Consider the following 19152-nt stretch of genomic DNA (forward strand, 5'->3'; position numbering starts at 1 on the left):
AGCACCGAAATTGCGATGAGTTATGTCGATGATTCGGTCAACAAAAAAATCGAAATGTCTAGCAAATTATTTGGTAGTAAGGGGAGTACAAATGTTCTGCAGTCCTCTAGTTCAGCAGTTTCTGAGTCAACAGATGATTCATCATCATCAGTATCAAATCTTTCATCATCAAAAACCTGTGATATTGGATATAACAATTGTACCATGATTTTCAACATATATGACGATAAAACAAAATTTTCTGATGTAAATAATACTACTAACTTGTAAAAATTTTGCAAGTTAACTGTCAGTTTTACAAGTTAGTGACTTGATAAAATAAACTTTCTTGATTAATATTGTGTTTTTGGAAACTGACGTTTACAAATGAGAAACAAATAAAACCTTTTCTGTCGATTACACCGGGTAGAATTATTATTTTGTTAATTGTTGTCGCTCTAAAGCAGTCTTGCATACATACCAGGTATGTATGAAACACATGAAGTTTAATGCATCAGTAAATATACAATATCCTTTTTTATTTTCCTTCTACATTATTATGTTCACCATATTCAATGATCATGAACAAACAATTTTCAGGATAAATTGTCAGCCTACGGGTATTAAGCTATCAAAGTCAAAGCTTCGTGCAAACCGGAGCTCATCACCTACAGTACCTAATCAGAGCATTAAAACGCCTCTTCCCGATCTTAATTCTACATAATTTGAACATATCAAGAATGTGAATTCTTCATCGAGTTCAAAATAAATTCGATGGGTCTGATGAAAGGGCAGAATCCTTCGAATCGAGTCGAATTGTTTCCATGAAATGTTCGTTTATAAACTCGCATTACAATTGAAATTGAAACTTTTTGGAAGGTGGCTTAAGGTTATCGATTATCGTTAGTCTCCGTTCGTTCTGAGATGTCTTCCTGTTTCAATTTGGCCAGTATTCGGCAACGGTAGGCCATAAAAGAGAAATATCTCAAATAGTTGACCTCGTTCCAAGGGGCGATCAAGTTATTAGCTACGAGAAACACTCAAGAAATGTGGAGAAAATGAGAGGAGCTCGCGTTAGTTTCTCTCAGATATTATGGCGAGCGTCCATGATTGAGGTATAGAAACAACTTCAAGTGGTGTAGTTTATAAATCGCTAGCAGACATGACAGAGCTCATTCTGCCACGAAACATAAAATTCAACTGAAAATTTTCAGTGGAAATCTCATTTCAATGTTTATAATGGGCGAGTCTCTGACTCCTATAAATATTTTAACAGTAGATTCTCGAGATCAAACGAAACAATTTTTTTCGAATCAGCTCGGTCCAAAAGATGCAAGCTGTTGAAAAATCATAAAAAATTTTCATCGAATTAAATTGATTTCGGAATATAGCTTTTCATTTATTTGATGAATCTATTTCGAGCACAAGATATCATCCACGTCTTCCAGTTTTCTCATTATGACCTTTGCGTACCATAAAATTACCAAAATTTCAAAGAACACAACTCTTTGAAACTAAGTTAGACGCTATCTAATGAATACTTGAGCGTTCTGTAAAATTAAAGTATTCTTCATATTTTCTCGTATAATGCTTCGTTTTCGAGTAATTTGATGCTCAAAAGTGGAAAATATCTGTGAAATTCAAAAAATTGGTTACTTTGACCGAATGCAACACTTTTTGAAAGATCCACAAATGTGTGATGTCTCAGATTCAGCTAGTTATTCTGAAGGTAATTTTGTTTTGAAATATTTTGTTTTTCCAGGTCATTATAAAAACATAAAATGGCTTTATCTTTTTATCAGGGGCGAATCGGAAAAAATGGTATAGGAAAAAATTTTCCTTTTAATCTCTAGAATCTACTGTTGAAATGTTTTGTAGTCGAAGACTAACCCTGTATATGTGAAAAACAAGGCCCGACGTTCAATTGTAAATAAATAAATCTCAATTGGTTCATTCAGATCTAAGGGTTAGTCCCTGACATGTACATATATTTTAAGAAAAGATTCCTAAGACCAGGCTGTTAAAAATCCACAAAAAAAAATTAGGTATTATTTGATTGAAAACTTTTCTAAACACTTCTCAGGAATTTTTGAATTATTCCCGACTGTTATCATCGTGGAGCTGCCAAAGTTTCATTATAAATTATTTTTGGAGAATACTATATTTTTCGTCTTGAATAGCAATATTCTATAGAATATAAATTACGAAGGATGCAAATTTATAGTTATTCGTTATTTTTTTTTCAGAATCTACGATGAGAAATTCTGAGGAGGAATCAACACCAGATTTTCAGTTCAGGTAAATAAAAGTTCATTTTCCTCGAAATGGAAGTAAATAAATACATTTAACACGTTTTTTAGCTTAGCCGTCTCCTTATATTCTTGATTAATCATAAACAAAATAACCGTCACTTGCGAACAGCTGTAAGGTTTCCTATAAAAGTAAAAGCAGCGAATTTTGGCGCCAATGCCTAACTTGATTGTGCATAAATAAATATCAAATATTATAATATATGGACGACCACAAAGAGATGTCAAAAATTTTTGTTTCAAAATAATAATTCTCTAAATGCATCAAGCAATTTTGGAGATAACATTGATATTAACGAAACGATTCCTTGTTTTCAATTCAATAAATGAGCTTAATCTTTCAGATATTCTCTGAAGTCATCCATATGGAAAATGATATTTTGAAGCTTTTAGGCTGTCACCGGGTATTTGATGGTAAGTTAAAACATCATATTTTTTTTAACATTTCTTGGTATAGACCTGTGTTGACTATCACTCATGGATAGAGGTCTACAAACGGGACGTGCGACTGAGGTAGCACATATGCCTGACTGGCTATAGGTGGCGCACCTGTCTCTATATCTCTTGATGGAGCCTCTCCATTTCATATAGATTCACGATATGGGATATGGTGCATGTTGCGCTAAATTCTCAAATTTTGCCCTACCACAAAATTTCCATTTTTACAGACTTACTTTTCAATAATATAATTCATAGAAAATATTATTATCCATGAATGTGGGAGATAAACTATTGAGGTCAAATTTTTCAATATAATAATTTCAACCATTGTATGGAAGTCATTGGACCTATATACCATGATAAATCAGTTTGAAGTATTCAGTGCAGTTTTTATAAAACACTAGCTGAATACGGCCACGCTTGATTTTGACTGAAACTGATATTCGTCATTGAGAAAGTAGTTGAATGAAAATATTCTAAAAAAACATATACATATACTCGTCCCACATACATTTCAATTAAATCGCTAATTGATAGTTTTTTCCTGAAAAACGTTTTTCATTGTTTAACTACATTTTCCGTTTGTCCTCTTCGTGCACGAAGATGAAAATCAAATGTTTACCAACACTGGACTATGCGACATATATTTTCACTATTTACATCGTAGAAAGAAGAATCGGGGAGAAAGACCTCTCAAAATGCCTTCTGTAGGGGACGTCGTAATGGAAATTATATTAAATGAAATGCAACATTCCAACATTGTAAAGTGAATTTATCGAGTTATCCGGACGTAAGTACACACACGGAGGCTGAATTTGTTTCATTCAAATCTGATGTTGATATTTAATAAATGTAAAAAGAAATGAATGAAAAACATCATGTATAAAATGATGTATAAGGAGCTTAGGATTTTTCGTTAATGTATTCCTAGTAGAGAAATTCATCCTTTCAGGTATTGCGGATGTACAATCGATTGAATATAATTCTAAACTAAAAACAGAAAAATATTATTCTCTCTAACACATGTTTCACAATCACAGAAGCATCTTAAGGTGGGAGAATGTAAATGGCTTATATGATAGGTACTGGTGGATTCGGGTGACTTGGGAGTCTTGGGACAGTCCTGTAACTTGGGACAATTACCTTGCAGATTTCTTTGTTTCTTACCATTTATGAGTAAAGGGACAAACTTATAAGATTGTGTAGCGTCTTTTCGGTTAGTATAACAATTAATTCCTGTTAAGTTTGCCGTGACCAGAACGTTTGAATTGACAGGAAAAATTAACAAATTAAAGAGAATAAAAGCGCGTTTTTTTATGGCCCTTATACTTTTTAATGTCCTGTAAATGTGTTTCACTTTGTGCATGTGTAATTTTTCTGGGTACGTGGGATATTGGGATATTAGATATTTCTTGAAACTAGGTTGTTTACAAATCAAACGGCAACACGGATCTCATTAATTTATTTTGTTGTTATATAGGGTGATTTGGGACAATGCCAAGCGGCGCATTGGAAACAGAAAATATGCCGATTTTCGCAGGAAATTATTCTTTACGTTATTTCCACAAAGAAATCTCCAAAGAATGAAAGAAATCAAAGTTCCCTTGTTTTGTTTAGTTCTTCTACATTTGAGTTGCAATATATTTACTTTCGCTGTAATAGGGGTTTATCATTTGATTTCCTTACCGAATTTCAACTATATAATCACAAATTCTAATTTTTCAAAACTATACACCGTCCCAAGTCACCTATTCCATTTGAGAGTTGAGAAATAGATATTAACTTGTGTTCCAAGCCTCCCAAATCGGTGGGTGACTTGGGACAAGTATATTTTATTTTTTTCAAAATCTATATCCAAATTCTGAAGCATGGTATATATCCTAATCAATAGTCTGAGTCATCTATATTAATAAAAGAGGATCTATGGTTTACTTCAAAATGCTTTATTGTTCAAACGATAGCACCAAATTGGACAATTCTTTTTTTGTTGTGTTTATTATTGTTAGGGCAAGGTTTATATAGCAAAATATTCCCAAAAAAAATTGTACAGAACAGAAAAAAAGGCATTCCTTTTTCTTACGACCAATCGAGCAATCATAGAGTAGGTACTTATAGGTTTTCGACATTACGATGAGTTAGTTATTATTATCTACCCTAGAAATAATTTAAATGGCAAAACTAGGTTTGCCGGGTCAGCTAGTTTAGAATATTTGAACCTTTTTCTCTCATGAAAATAGGTCACCGTTTCGAAAATATGACAAGTTGAATTCAACGGTATATCATATGGAGATGGAGAAAATTATTTCGAAGTTTCGAAATTCATCGTTGAAGACAGGCCCTGTTCTGCATAGCGAAAAAGTTCGAAGACATGAATTTGAGACATTACTCGATAAAGATTGTAGTCAAACGCAAGAGAAGCTTGCAGAATCATGTGGACGTTGCCATCGTCCTCAACACAGAGGTCATTCTCGTTATCTGGTAGCTCCTACAGGCTGTTATATTCTTTGAGCTTGCGATTTTATTACACGCGATTGGTATAGGCTAGAAAAACATAAACCACTTCCTGCATATGATTTCAAAAATCAGTTGAACACTTATGAACCAATTAATTGATCATTTTATCTTATAGAAAGTTCAATTTATATGTTTGACGCGAAACTCGCATTTTGTATTGGAAACGGCCTTCCCGAAATCTGATTCATATTCCCAGTAGCATTTGACCCCACTCATTATTTCATCTGAGAAGTGATTGAAGGAAAAAGCTTCCATTCCTTCCCTTTTCCGCATTCTCATTCCGTAAAAGGAAACATGTGCGCCAGAGTGAATTTGTAGGGTGGTAACAACGAATGGTTCTTTTGGGGTCGGATGAATTCCTTCGGGAGAGTTGCGGAATTTCTGAAAGAATTAAAGATATAGGGCCACTCGACAGATCGTAAAGTTTACTTCGTCGTTATTGAAGGCATTTATGGCCCAATGCGATCTTATAGAAGTCAGTTGATACAATGCTATGAAATATTCCTCCCTTGGTATGTAAAAGGATTCCCATATCGTAATGTACGATGGGGAAAGTGGACAGTTGGATGCCTTGGATGGCTGCTTCTTGAGTGAAAAATTGTCAAAGTGAATTGCGAAAATGACATAGTGTTTCGTGGATTCTCCAATGCCATACTGGCAAATGATGGTATTGCGAAAATAGAATCTTTGGAAAAAGGAAAACTTATTGAGATCTCTACTTATGTTTCTGCGCAATTCAAAGCTATTGCAGAGCTCTATTTTTTTCTACACATCACTGAATAGGTCTCAGGTCCAACCAGGAGAAACATTTTTTTTAAATCTACTTCCTTCTCTCCTTAAGTGTAATACATTCATCCAAATGCTCCATTCACTTACTTCTTTATGCCCTCTAGAGAACATTTGCTATAAAAATAGGTTTCAGTTTCGGCAATATTTTCTTCATTTGATACAAATTCTTTCCTTGGAGCAATATCTAAAGAACAGGTACAAGTTGACTATACTTCATTCACTTTTATTTTAGCAGTCGGTTGGCCATGGAACTTTGACACATTTCACTCTATATAGTACAAAAATGTGGGGTTATGAAGCTTGTCAAAACATTTTTGGGTTTTAAATTAAGGCTATGTTGCCCGTTCTACGTAAAAGTTTCTGTTATTACGTATTTTATCAAAATGTCGAATCTCTTCGGAAAATATGTGACGAACATGATTGAAGTTTATACAAACTAATTGAAGTCATACCAAATCCAGCTATTTGCATGGAAAATACAATAGATCAGTATAATATCGTAATGTGCACTAGCTTGAGGAGAGTTAATGTTCGTTATCTTCTTTGGCTTACATCATTTGTAGATTTCAAAAATATTAACTCGAAGATGAAATGCATATGATGCAGTGGTTGGGAATGGGTATCTCCCGAAGAAATTAACAGATAATTACAAGAATGTTAAATTCTTCAACAAAAATCATCTTGCATCAATATAAGTAAAATGAATTGAAGGAATGTTTAAAGTTAAGATGAACTTCACCTTTGAACAAAAATTTCTGAAGTACAATCGATACTATCACTCCTACGATAAAATCTCAATATTAATAATCAACTAGCTCGTCAGCTTCCTACAACCCACATGCATTTTGGTATATTATAATTTATTTCATACCAGTCAAAAGCCCTTTTCATTTCTTAAATCATTATTTCGAATTAAATTTACAGTATTTATGTGGATTTCACCGGGGTTATCCTAGAAAGTTAGATACTTGGTATCGCGGACATTTTAATATCTTTTTTATGGTTCTGCAAAATTGTATAATAGTTGATCAATTTTCGTTATCTCTCAAAGTTCACTCAGCGTCGGCTATGAAGGCCTGCAATGAACGGGTTGTTCACCACTTTTCGACATCGATTTCTTCATTATGTTGAACGGTATCAAACCATTTTAAGGATCACTCTCCTATCTTTTCTCCAGAAAGTGCTCGAATAACGGATCTCTGAATTTCTACCGAAAAGACACTAAACCCGGTTTATATAAACGTGGCCAAACCCTCTCAATTATAGCTCCAAGACCTGAGTTTTCTGTATAAATACCTCCGAAGCATTAAAACTACCCAGAACGCCTCGGAGCAAAAATGGAGATAGTGAAAAGTCCATATTTGAAAGAGCAAAATAACTCGGGAAAAGGCAAAGTGCCGTCAAAGTTCCTTTCATGAGAGGGCTGAAATTATTGAAAAAGCTTATATTGCGTTCGATTTTCTCCTCGGGGCATGTGGAACAAACAGTTACGTCAAACGAAAGACAACATTGTCGCTAGGGGTAGACCAGCCAGTTTACACTATGCCAGGCCTTCTAAGTTGCCGCGAGCTCGTCTTGAATGTGTGAGAGATAACAGTGGGGGAGGAAATTCGGTTACACTCCCCCGTAGCTGGGGGCGAACTCACAGTTTAAATACAAACTGATTTCTCCAGATTTACTTAGGGAGGACAATGGCAATGAATTATCAGCATACATGTTATTCGAGATGGCACGATTTGCATTCGACATAACACTGAGGCGATGAGATAATATTATTTCTGGACATGAAAGGTCTGGGGGATCAAACTCAGGCTGCTCAGAATCCAACTCCGCGAACGGCCAAAATGCAAATCATGGATGTCCCATTTCACACACAATATTTTACCGAAATATTGGCTACTACTAATAATATAATAATTATTATTATTGTTACGTTTAGATATCACAGAATGAAACAGAGGTTGCGTGAAGACTGAAACAACAACTGCCACTGGCATAGCAGCACAACAACGAAAAATAAGAACAATGTAAACCAAAGCTCACAGACATCACCCAAAAAGCTCCTGCGACACACACATTGTTGACTTATCTGACCTTATGTCTCAGTAATAAAGGGACTTCTAGAATATTTCCTCGAAAACTCCATCGAGCAATTGGTAAAGCCGATTGTTCTACTTTGCTAAAGATACAACAGTATAATTTAGATATACAAGAACATTACCGCAAAGAGCGGAATTCAGGATAACTGATTGATAAACCTCTGTATGGAAAACACCTAAACGAAATTAATCTTGATTATCGGAATATCTTACATGGGGACGGCAAGACGACAATACAGGTCTTCATATCCTGAGAATGGGGTCTGCGTGAGAACTCTTATACTCTCCTTATACAATCAAGGATCTATACAGCCAATATCGATTTAACACATTGACGGACAGTACCTATTTGGCAGTTGCTTGTGATGTGACGCGCATGTATACTGATTTAATATGGTTCAAAATTGGAGTGATATACATCAAAATATTAGTAGTCATTTAGGGGATGTGAATATGGAAAATAAACAACAGACGGCTTTAGACGTCACTGTCATAACATGAACATTTTTCTTCATTTTTTTATGACATGGACGTCCAAAGGCGTTCTCATTTTTTCAACAGAAAAAGTAAAATTTCTCTTCATTAGATTTGGTAAGAAAGTTATAACGCAAGTTTAACACGGAAACTACGTAATTTTCGATCGTAACACCCTCACATTTGAACAAATACTGAACACGCTGAATGGCTGTGTCGCGGCTGAATACTCGGTATGGCGAAGCGAATGATTCAGGTTCACAAAATTCAAAATGTGTGAACGATGTGACGCTTTTTCATAATATCACGCTTTTCCAACGTCCAGGAACGTCATGTCGATGTTAGACGAGTTTATAGGAAGACGTCTATAAACGTCTAAAAACTGTGCCGTCACATCATGCACAGTGACCTGAACGTCTATAGACGTCGTTGTCCGTCAATGTGTTAAGTAAGGCCTTCGACTCGGTGAATCGGAAAGCGCTAAGGAAAATCATGGGACGCCTTGAAGTACCCGAGAAATTCTTAGCTTAGCAGTGTGTAAAAGCCTCAATACCAACAACACCGCTAGAATACAGCATAATGTCTCTACAACCGACCATTTCTTAACCAACTCTGGAAAAAACAAGGCTGCGTGTTAGCGCCTTTACTGTTCAAGATTTGCGCCACAGCTTTCTCGATAATTGCTGACATGAGTATGCCTGTAACAGGTGTTGTAATAAGATTCGTGTATGATGGAGGTCTGAAGCGCCTCAGAGCAAAAACCCGTACAAAGTTTATCACGGAACTTCAATATACAGACGACTACGCACTTATCGCTAGGAGCTCAGATGATCTACATACATATAATGTTGGACACCTATAAACATATATATATATATATATATATACGAAGCTTTAGGCCTTAGACTCAATATTGACAAAACCAAAATCCTGGTAAGTCCGCCAGAAAGCCTTCAAACAGATATCACCCTAGAGGATGAAACTCTAGAACAGGCCGAGCATTTCAAATACTTGGGAAGCTTCATAAATACTAGGGCTAACCTGGATACGGAAATACAGAACCGTATCAATTCGGCATCCTGGGCATTCTGGAGGCTAAAGGACAGAGAGTTTCAAAATCACGACGTCAATCTGAAGACCAAGACAGCTATTTACAAAGCTGTGGTCCTCCCAACTCTTCTTTACGGAAGCGAAAGCTGGACGCCCTACAGGCGACATATTAAACAGCTTGAACAAACGCAACAACGTCATCCAAGACACTAATGCACATCAAATGGGTCCACAGAGTTTCAAATGCAGAAAGAAGTCTTGCAGCGCGCGAGTTGTATAACAATTGAGATTCAAGTAACGAAGGCCCGACTCAGATAGAGCGGCCGCAGTCTGAGGATGCAAGCACTAGACTCTCCAAAATAGCTCTTTATGACGAATTCTCAGAGGGAGCTCGGAAACCAGGAGGCCAGGAGCCCTAAGAAATTATAAGTTTGATCGCACCGATAGTTCTGTTTTTGAGTCTTTTTGTATATTCATTCTCGATAACGGGATACAGCAATGAATGAATGAATACTTTCCTGCAGTCTCTCGGCGAATAGTTGCACTTTCGTTGACTGCAGGTCAGGTGGTATATTGTTTGGGAGTCATGGATAGGTGTAGGATTCTACAGAGTAAGGTTTGTATCAGTCTTGGTAGGTAGGTTTTGATGTCGTGATGATCCCTCATGGCGGGTCCCCTTTCTTGCTCAAAGACACCATCCTCCGATTGAGATGAGTTACACTGCACTGTACTAATGAGAGACAATATTCCCGAAACCGGTCTACAATTTGTGTATATATGTATTAGCATCTCTGGGGATTCCTTCACTGATTCATGACCACCACGCATTGATGGAATGGAATGTTATTTATTGGATCGTTCTGTTCTATACAAATCCAAGAATGACACTATATGACAGACTTCACTCTACTGTGTGAAGATAGAGCCCTGCTTATTCTTATAACTGGCCTCTTGGTCAGTTCTGGTGATCATTGAATTCCCGATCTAGAAAGATCGTTGTCATATACTGACATACCCCATTCAAAAGCTGGTTCAATGCTGAGTAAAAATATCCATTATTAGAAATATCAAACTGAAGGAGAGAAATTTCAAAAGCTAACATAGAAAACTAATATGGTCTTTATGCCTTGCAAATATTGATTTGCATTTAATCGGGGTTTACGAAATCAATGATACTTTTCGAGGAATTTCGTTTGTTCGATTCTCCGTGATGTATGAATAGCATGAATACCACCCACAAAGACACAAAGAGCAAGAGGCAGCGGCACATTATCCAGCTTCAAATTTATTGAAAACAAATGCACATATTTAGCAGGAAATCATAGTGAGTGCAGAAGCTGAAACTCAGTTGATACGCATCAAGCAATGTGAGAGTTGGTTGACGAATTTCAGCAGGAAATACGGAAATTCGAAAGCTCATTAATTCCCCGATATCGCATAAACAAGAATGCAAAGGGATTAACATCGTTACTACCAGACTTACTTCCATTGTGATCCCTTGTTTACGTATGAGGAAAATTTTATACCTCGTAGGAATCGCAGTATTTCTCTCTCAAAAGCTCTCGGTGGGGTATTATTATCCTTTTCCAATGGATTCCCACAATTTCTCATTTTCTATAAAAGTCAACTCGAATGAATTGAAACCTTGGATAGAATTATAATTGCATATACCATTCTCAAGAGCTTATAAATATCTATTTTCAGTATTGCTTCCCAACCTGTAGTCCTGTTTTTACACAGTGTGTATAGGCGGAAGCTGTAGAATCGCTAGTAGGACGAACAGAATTCTGAGTTATGTGGTGGGAACTTGTGAGGCTGAAAAAAAATACTCTGTATCAAGAAAACGAACCGTTTGCGGTCACATGTATAGGAGACTTTTTTTTCTTAAAATTATTCTCTATATTTATACCTCCAATTATATTTTCGAAATCACGCTGTTGAGATGCGATTTTTAAACGCTACAACAATGTCCTTTAGTCTTGTCAGCTAATAAGGTTATTAACCATCAATTTTATCATATTCTCCATTCATCCTGGTGTTGTCACTTATGGAAATTAACCATCAATTATAGTTTTTTTCAATGGATAACTTCCCCATTAAGGTGATTATTTCACGTTGAATACCTTGTCTTCAGCAACTACAGTGTCGTGCGTACTTGCACTGACTCATGACACATATTTTTGAAGAAAAAATAGTAGACCATTGCCTTTTTGCAGTATTGAATTCATTCCTAAAATTCAGATTCAAATTAGGACCAAAAGGCTCCATGAGTTTTTTGTCTGGGATGCACCACTATTCAGTAAAAAATTGAAAAACGCTTATTATTCGAAAAATATTCTCGAGTAGAGCAAACAAACAAATTGGATTTTATCACATCAGAAAGCTTTTCATATTACAAGAATTGTTTAAAATGCTCGCCTCTAGCATTGAGTATTAAACCCACTTTTTAATACTCAATGCCTCTAGTTAGGATTCAAGTAAATGTAACGTCCTGTATCCTGGAAATGAAGCAATTCCTGACCAATGCCTACAATAACTTTCCGACTCAAAGTAAGTCATAGATTAACCTGCTGGATTTGTTCGCAATGTATACCTTTATGAGCATGAATAAATGATGTCGTAATACTAATTTCGTAATATTTTGTTATCTATCTTCAAAAATTCAAGGAAATAAACGCTCTACCCATTCAGTAGAAACTTCATTTCAATTTTTCATATATTTACTCGAACCTATCGAATTGTTTTATTTGTTTTCAGATCACGATTACAGAATTCAAAATTACATTCACCAAACCTTCATCTACACCTTTTAACTCTAATGGTTTATTGATTTTTTTCAGCATTGTATCCAGAAGGGACTTTCCTGCTGAAAGTCATAAGGTCGAAATGTGATAGAATTTATCACTGTCGTTCTATACGAATGAAAAAGGAGTCGTAGGTTTCTGTTATCTTCCGAGTATTAAGACTCTTTAAAACGGTAAAAAATAAACGTGGAAAATTCAGACTGGCCAGACGACAACGGAATAAGCTAGAACTGCGTCAATATTCGTTCGAAAATAGTTGGACTCCTGGTTTTTTTCGTTGAAAGGTGGAACACACAGTATATTGGACTTCCTTCAAGGAAATCTGAGAAATATTTTAGGGCATTGGGGATCGAGATATCAGCTATAAATCTTTTTCGAATTTAAAATTTCATTTAAGTAGGTACATACTTTTTTACTTGCAATTTCAAACCTTTCATTTTTTTCCCAATGACCAGATGATCCTTATTTCACAGATATTAGTCGATTAAGCGTAACCAAATAGAGTAGAATGTACAACTAGTAGCATTGAAATGAAACAAAATTGGGATGTTTAGAAATCAGGATCTCGTGTGGAAGAATATCATAAAAAAATTGGTAATTCTCTTTTGAAAAAGCATGGTTGTATCGTGGTTCTCCACTTTCGGAGCACCATATAGTCAAAAATAATTTATGGTCTTATGCGCTAAGTTGAGTCCGCTATACAGTTCTTCTAGCGCACCCTGTATAACAAAAAATATAGCATTAGATGAGTTATGCTTTATTGTACCCTGAAAATTAAAAAAAAAATAATAATAAATTAAATAAATAAAAAATATAGCATTAGATGAGTTATGCTTTATTGTACCCTGAAAATTTACATAAACATCATCCTTGGTAACTTTGTATCATACTTTATTACAACCTTGTAGCTACATATTTTATGTTACTGAGAATATTCCATGATAAGGAAGGATTTCTGAAAAAATACGAGATTCTTTCAAAACACTAGATGAAGAAAAAAGTATAGTAGAAGAAAGAGTACAGAAAATCTCATAAATTTCATAACATGCTTGACTTCTTTTTTCACTTTCGTTATATTACCCTACCTACAGAGTGAATAGAACGGTATACAACCTACATATTTCTCCATCGTGCAATAAATCCACAGTATGATATCGTTCGACAAAAGAATATGGCAAGAAAAATACAACTTTAACAAGTTGAACTTATACACCATTCAGATTTCCGCAAAAATATGCTGAAGGCAGAATAAATAAAGTTTTTGCTGTTATTCATTCTTCAAGTTGACAACCTTAAGCTTTTGTTATAAATTCAGGAAAGGTCCCCGGACTCCTTCAAACAGAATCGATAGAAAGGCGAATTTTTTCCAATATTATTCACCCGTGGCAGTTTCAGGCCGTGTCATATGCCCGGAATGGTGAAGATAACTCTGAAATGTTAAAATTCAATTGTTGAGAAACATTGAATCAGCAGAATAGGTAAAACGAAAAAATCTTGCAATAACTCAGGAGAAAGTGCGATGGTAGAGAAAAATGAGACCGGGATATGGAGTGGAAACACGCCAAATCTACTGGAAAAAATGGATAAGGAAGTGATAATAAAGTAATATGGGGAAAGCTTTCCATATTACTCTTTTCTGCGGCCAAAAGTTGAGTCGAACTTATTCTTTGGGGAGATTTACCCCTGTGATTTTCATGACCTTATCCAAGATGCTAAAACTGGTGTTCATACCTGTTGAATTATGGGAAATATTGAGTTCACGATGAAAAAGGTTGGATACTTATCAATTTGTGTACTCAGACCGAACGGTTGCGCCGAGATAAATGAAATTCTCAGATTTATTACTAGAAGAGTTGCTCTTTCAGAATATGTATCACATTTCCATCTACGGTTACTTTTGTTGACAGATAAACCACTCGAAAGCTGACCCTCTAAAAACCCTGAAAAAGATGGGTTCATTCAAAAATTCGTCATGACCGAACGGTTGTATCTAGATGGATGATATTCTCATATTTGTTACTAGAAGAGTTGCTCTTTCAGAATATGTATCACATTTCCATCTACGATGACTTTTATTGAGAGATAGGTAAACGACTCAAAAACTGACTTTCGAAAAATCCTGAAAAAGATGGGTTCAGTTAAAAAATCGTCAAGACTGAACGGTTGCATCTAGATGGATGACATTCTCAAATTTATTACTAGAAGAGTTGCTCTTTCAGTATATGTATCACATTTCCATATACGGTTACATTTATTGAGAGACAAACGACTCGAAAGCTGACCTTCGAAAAATCATGAAGAAGATGGATTCGGTTAAAAATTCGTCAATACCGAGCGGTTGTACCTAGATGGATGAAATTGTCAGATTTATTACCAGAAAATTTGATTTTCACAGAAATCTATGTTCGAGCGCCTAGCAATTTGCTCTTGTTGATCGAAAATTCATATTCCTTCCTCTTTTCATTAATGCCTGACAAGAAATGCTTTCGTATCAAATATACTCAATGCAGAAAATGCTTCTTTAATTAGAAAAATAAGTTAAAAAACTCTTGTTTTTGCAACAACCCACGATAATAACACAGAGCGTACAATTGGAAATGAAAACTCTCGCTGAATTAATTAAAAGGTCTATTCATTCGATTAGTTACGTAGGAGCTCATAGCGTAGTCCTGGATTCCGGACTAATTATACCAGGTTAAGGTATTTTGTACATGCATAAAGAGCATTCATATCAAAAAATATTCAACCATAATAATATTCTATTCTAGTAAATTACAAGTTTTTGAATAGATATTTTGACCTTATTATCTCGAGCTCGAAATATGTGGACAAAAACTGAATAAGCTGCAAATTATACATTTCGGTCAATTGTGTCCAAGGTGCTCTTTAAAAACAATCATCCTTCAACTGCATTCCAGATTATATAGATTATACCAATAATTAGTAGTAACATCTGAGAATCAGTTCCTCTCCTTTGCATAATAGACAGATACCATCGGCTGATATAAACATTAACCGAATCGAACTTGCCAACGTTCAGTCATCCGCAGTGTCAATTCCATATCGAGGAAGAATAAATGCTGACCATGGTTTCGGTCTTATTTGACCTCTTAAGAGGTCACTACTTTCACCTTGTTAGAAAACGTCTAAGCTTTGATAGACCTTTATTAGATGCCAGTATATGCTTCAAAGATATAACAATAATCTAGCGCCATCTGACATCTGTTGAATTAATTCAATTCAATTCCAGGCGATATCCATTTCTTTTTTTATTATATACTGAATCGTTTTTTCACTCAGACTAAAATCAAAAGAACGTTAAATAGAAAGACACAATGTAAAATATTCTACCAATATTCAAAAGTCGGAAGAATGTTTATGGATATATTTCTTCCCAATAAAAGATTTCCGATATATAAGTTGCATTATAATGATTGTGAATTCGACTCAGATATTTTGAAACTCAGCTATTTTCATCATCTAATTGTAATTTTTTTTCTTCAGATGCCTCGACGAGGATGTTATACAACGAGTATCTTCATTATTCTTTGTCTTCTTGCTGACATTTGTACATCGGAAGTGGAAGTGTTGTGTCCACCAGAATGCATCTGTTTATCTCAAACACAGGTATGTTATAACAATTTCAGTCTGCTCCTTTCAAATTTGCTTCTTATTAGGTATATATCCACACCAAATGTACAGCGTCCCAAATTCGATGTCTAACCTTCTAGGTTTTGAATAAAGAAGTAAAGTTAGGTATTTTTTTTTTAAATCTGACCTATTATGGAATTTGTCATATTTGAAGTGGAAAAAATGAACTGAACCAATTTGACAATATGCTCGACTGATTATGTTATCGATTACATCAAGGCAAACATGATAACAGTGTGCCAATTTGATCAATTAACTCAGTAAAATTCCAAATAGAATTCTTTCAGCACAACCCTGAATAACATTGCAAAACCTTCTGAATGTTCACTTTACCCTATTGCCATTTAAGATTCTTGGTGGGGTTGCCATCCTTCTAAGGATATGCCAATATACGGCTGAACTCTTTTATGTAAGCCACACTGTAGAAGCAAAAAAAAAATTAACTCATTTTGAGGCGCCCGAAAATATCTGGTGAATTCTATAGGATGGCTATTATAATCGATGCTGTGATGTGACAAAAAAAGGCATTTAAAGAGGCAAATCAGTAACGGTCATCAGGAGAAGATTATCAAAAATCTGAAATCCTATGGCAATTCTTGTGGTGGGTGGTTGTTAGTTACTGATGCTATTAAATTGGAATTATAGTATTTACACCTACAGAAGCCACAGCAGTCAGCAGGATCTTATTGAGTCGGTTTTGAGAAGTTCTGAAATGCCTAGCTCATAAATAAAAAGACGACATCCAAAATCAAAATACAGAAATTTCGATAGGTATGCTGTTACTGAACGTTTCGAAATCTACTAAAATTAAATGAGGCATACATAAAATGAAGTCAAGTGTACGGAATGTGGAACCAGAAACTCCAAATAGCAATCCAGAGTCGGTGTGAAGACTCACAATTACCTGCACAAGCTAAGCCGAAAATCCTCAACACAAACATCATTTGCGTCCTAAACGGTCTTGAGCTTAACCAGCAATACCCAGACTGATAAATGAGGTAATTAGTTGAATTTTCAGCTATTCACAGGTCAATCATTCATTTCAGGGTTAATTTTATACGAGCTCATAGTATTCGTGTTATTTATGATATTTATCGAGTAGTTTGAAACGTATATTTTCTTGGAAAAGGCAGTAAAGGCACACCTATGGTTTGCATGCGTGTTTCTCATGAATCCATTCGAAGAGGGAGTACATAAATTTTTAAGAACAGCTGATTTTCACATTCATTTGATAAGAGGGAGAACATCACTTTTTAAGAACAGCTGATTTTTTTCATTCATTTATTGTAATACTGAAGGCACATCCTTCATATATTCATAAATAATAAGGCGCATATTGAAACATCGGCTGTTCCGCAAACAATTGATATAAATTATGTGGATGTTCCATCTTCCTTCTAGAATGTCGTTGGGATATTTTCTTACTACATTTTTCATTACAGGTACTCTGCAATTCCGGAGGTCTTCATCAAATTCCGTTGAAACTGCTGCCGATAACCGTTGAACACCTATCATTGACTAGGAACAACTTCTCCGTCATCAAAAGCGACGCATTTGCAGGTCTAAAATACCTAAGGAAGCTGCACCTAGACGGCAACAGCATTAGCACCATCAAACCTTTCGCCTTCCGCGGTCTGCCTAGGCTGAAGGAGCTGTCAATTCAACAAACTCCCTTAACAACCGTACCAAGATTCTCCTTCGCCGGACTACAAAACTTAACGTCAATTAACCTGAGCCACAATAAGATCACCCAAGTGGAATCGTATGCGTTCGCAGGAACCACTAATCTCAAAGTTATAGTGCTCACAAACAACCCCATCGTTAAATTGGAGAGTAACGCGTTTAGCGGTCTAATAAGTGTGGAGAGGTTGGGTTTTCCTTCAGGCATCAGAATAATAGAACCCGATGCTTTCAGCGGTTTGGACACGGTCGAACATCTGAAATTGTCTTTTATGGATTTGCCAGGCGTTGACGCGAGTACTTTTAGGGGATTAACGAATATAGGTGTGTTCTCGATTCAAGAATCGGACTTGGGCATTATAGATAGTGAAGCTTTTGACGGTGTTACCAATATAAAAGTTCTGAACTTTATAAATAATAAAATCGACGCCATCCTCGGAATGAACATATCCCAAGACCATAATATAGGTACACTGAAACTAAACGGGAATCACATATTGGAAATACCGAGAAGTGAGACTTTGAATATAATTGTTCACAAACTCATAATAAAATCGAATCATTTTCCTTGCAACTGCCACGTTAGGAATCTGTTAGAGGGGCCGTTGGTGAACGGAAGTGTATCAGAATTCTTGTCTGAAAATTATTGCATATCTCCACTGGATATGAATGGCAGACTGATGAGCTATCTAGATTTCGACAGTATACTAAAATGCCAAGAAGACGTAACTAGGGAAAGTTTCGAGGCGTCTAGGGAAACGTCTGCAGGGCAACGCAATACAGGAATTACAGAGTTATGTTTTATTTCCGTTATCTATTTACTTTTAAGGTAATTATAATGACTGATTGTTCAAAGATACAAATATATTTTATGCATACTGTTGAGTTTTATTTCAACTTTCAATATAAATTCAAAAATTTGGGTACCTACCTGAAAATATAACTTTTATCTTCTACATTAGAAGAAGATGTCAAAGAGCTGAATACCTAAATAGTTTACCACGCTAATGAACCGAGCTGGAGGGATACTGATGAATTCACACTTTCAATACATAAGTGAAAAACGAGTACCGAATACTGTACTAATGTCTAGATGTGCTGTCGAGTGCAGAGTGTACTTCGAGTAAATGTAACTTTCCTGCACTAGCGCTGAAAAGTATTCACAGATACTTTTTAATTTTTGAACATCAAATTACTCGAAAACGCAGCATTATACGAGAAAATATGAAGGATTCTATTTATTTCACAAAACGTTCAAATATTCATTAGATAGCGTCCAACTTAGTTTCAAGTGTTGGGTTCTTTGAATTTTTGGTATTTTTATGGTAAGTAATGGCCATAATAAAAAAACTGGAAGACGGT

At 35.5% G+C, this 19152-nt stretch overlaps 1 protein-coding gene across 1 annotated transcript; it reads left to right on the plus strand.

The window, feature by feature from the left end:
• Nucleotides 1–2222: 2222 nt before the first annotated feature.
• LOC123309636 (phospholipase A2 inhibitor beta) lies at nucleotides 2223–18668 on the plus strand. Its single transcript, XM_044892838.1, has 4 exons — nucleotides 2223–2277; nucleotides 2633–2702; nucleotides 15964–16086; nucleotides 17553–18668. The coding sequence occupies exons 2-4, from the start codon at nucleotides 2700–2702 to the stop codon at nucleotides 18621–18623; spliced, it is 1197 nt and encodes a 398-aa protein (XP_044748773.1). The 5' UTR covers nucleotides 2223–2277; nucleotides 2633–2699; the 3' UTR covers nucleotides 18624–18668.
• Nucleotides 18669–19152: the final 484 nt, after the last annotated feature.

Source organism: Coccinella septempunctata, chromosome 3 (genome assembly GCF_907165205.1).
Source record: "Coccinella septempunctata chromosome 3, icCocSept1.1, whole genome shotgun sequence".
Classification (NCBI taxonomy): Eukaryota; Metazoa; Arthropoda; class Insecta; order Coleoptera; family Coccinellidae; genus Coccinella; species Coccinella septempunctata.

Bases quoted from the DNA above. Each gene is read 5' to 3' on its own strand.
- LOC123309636 (XM_044892838.1), top strand. The intron at 16,087-17,552 runs GTATGTTATAAC...TTTTCATTACAG, and splicing joins TCTGTTTATCTCAAACACAG to GTACTCTGCAATTCCGGAGG.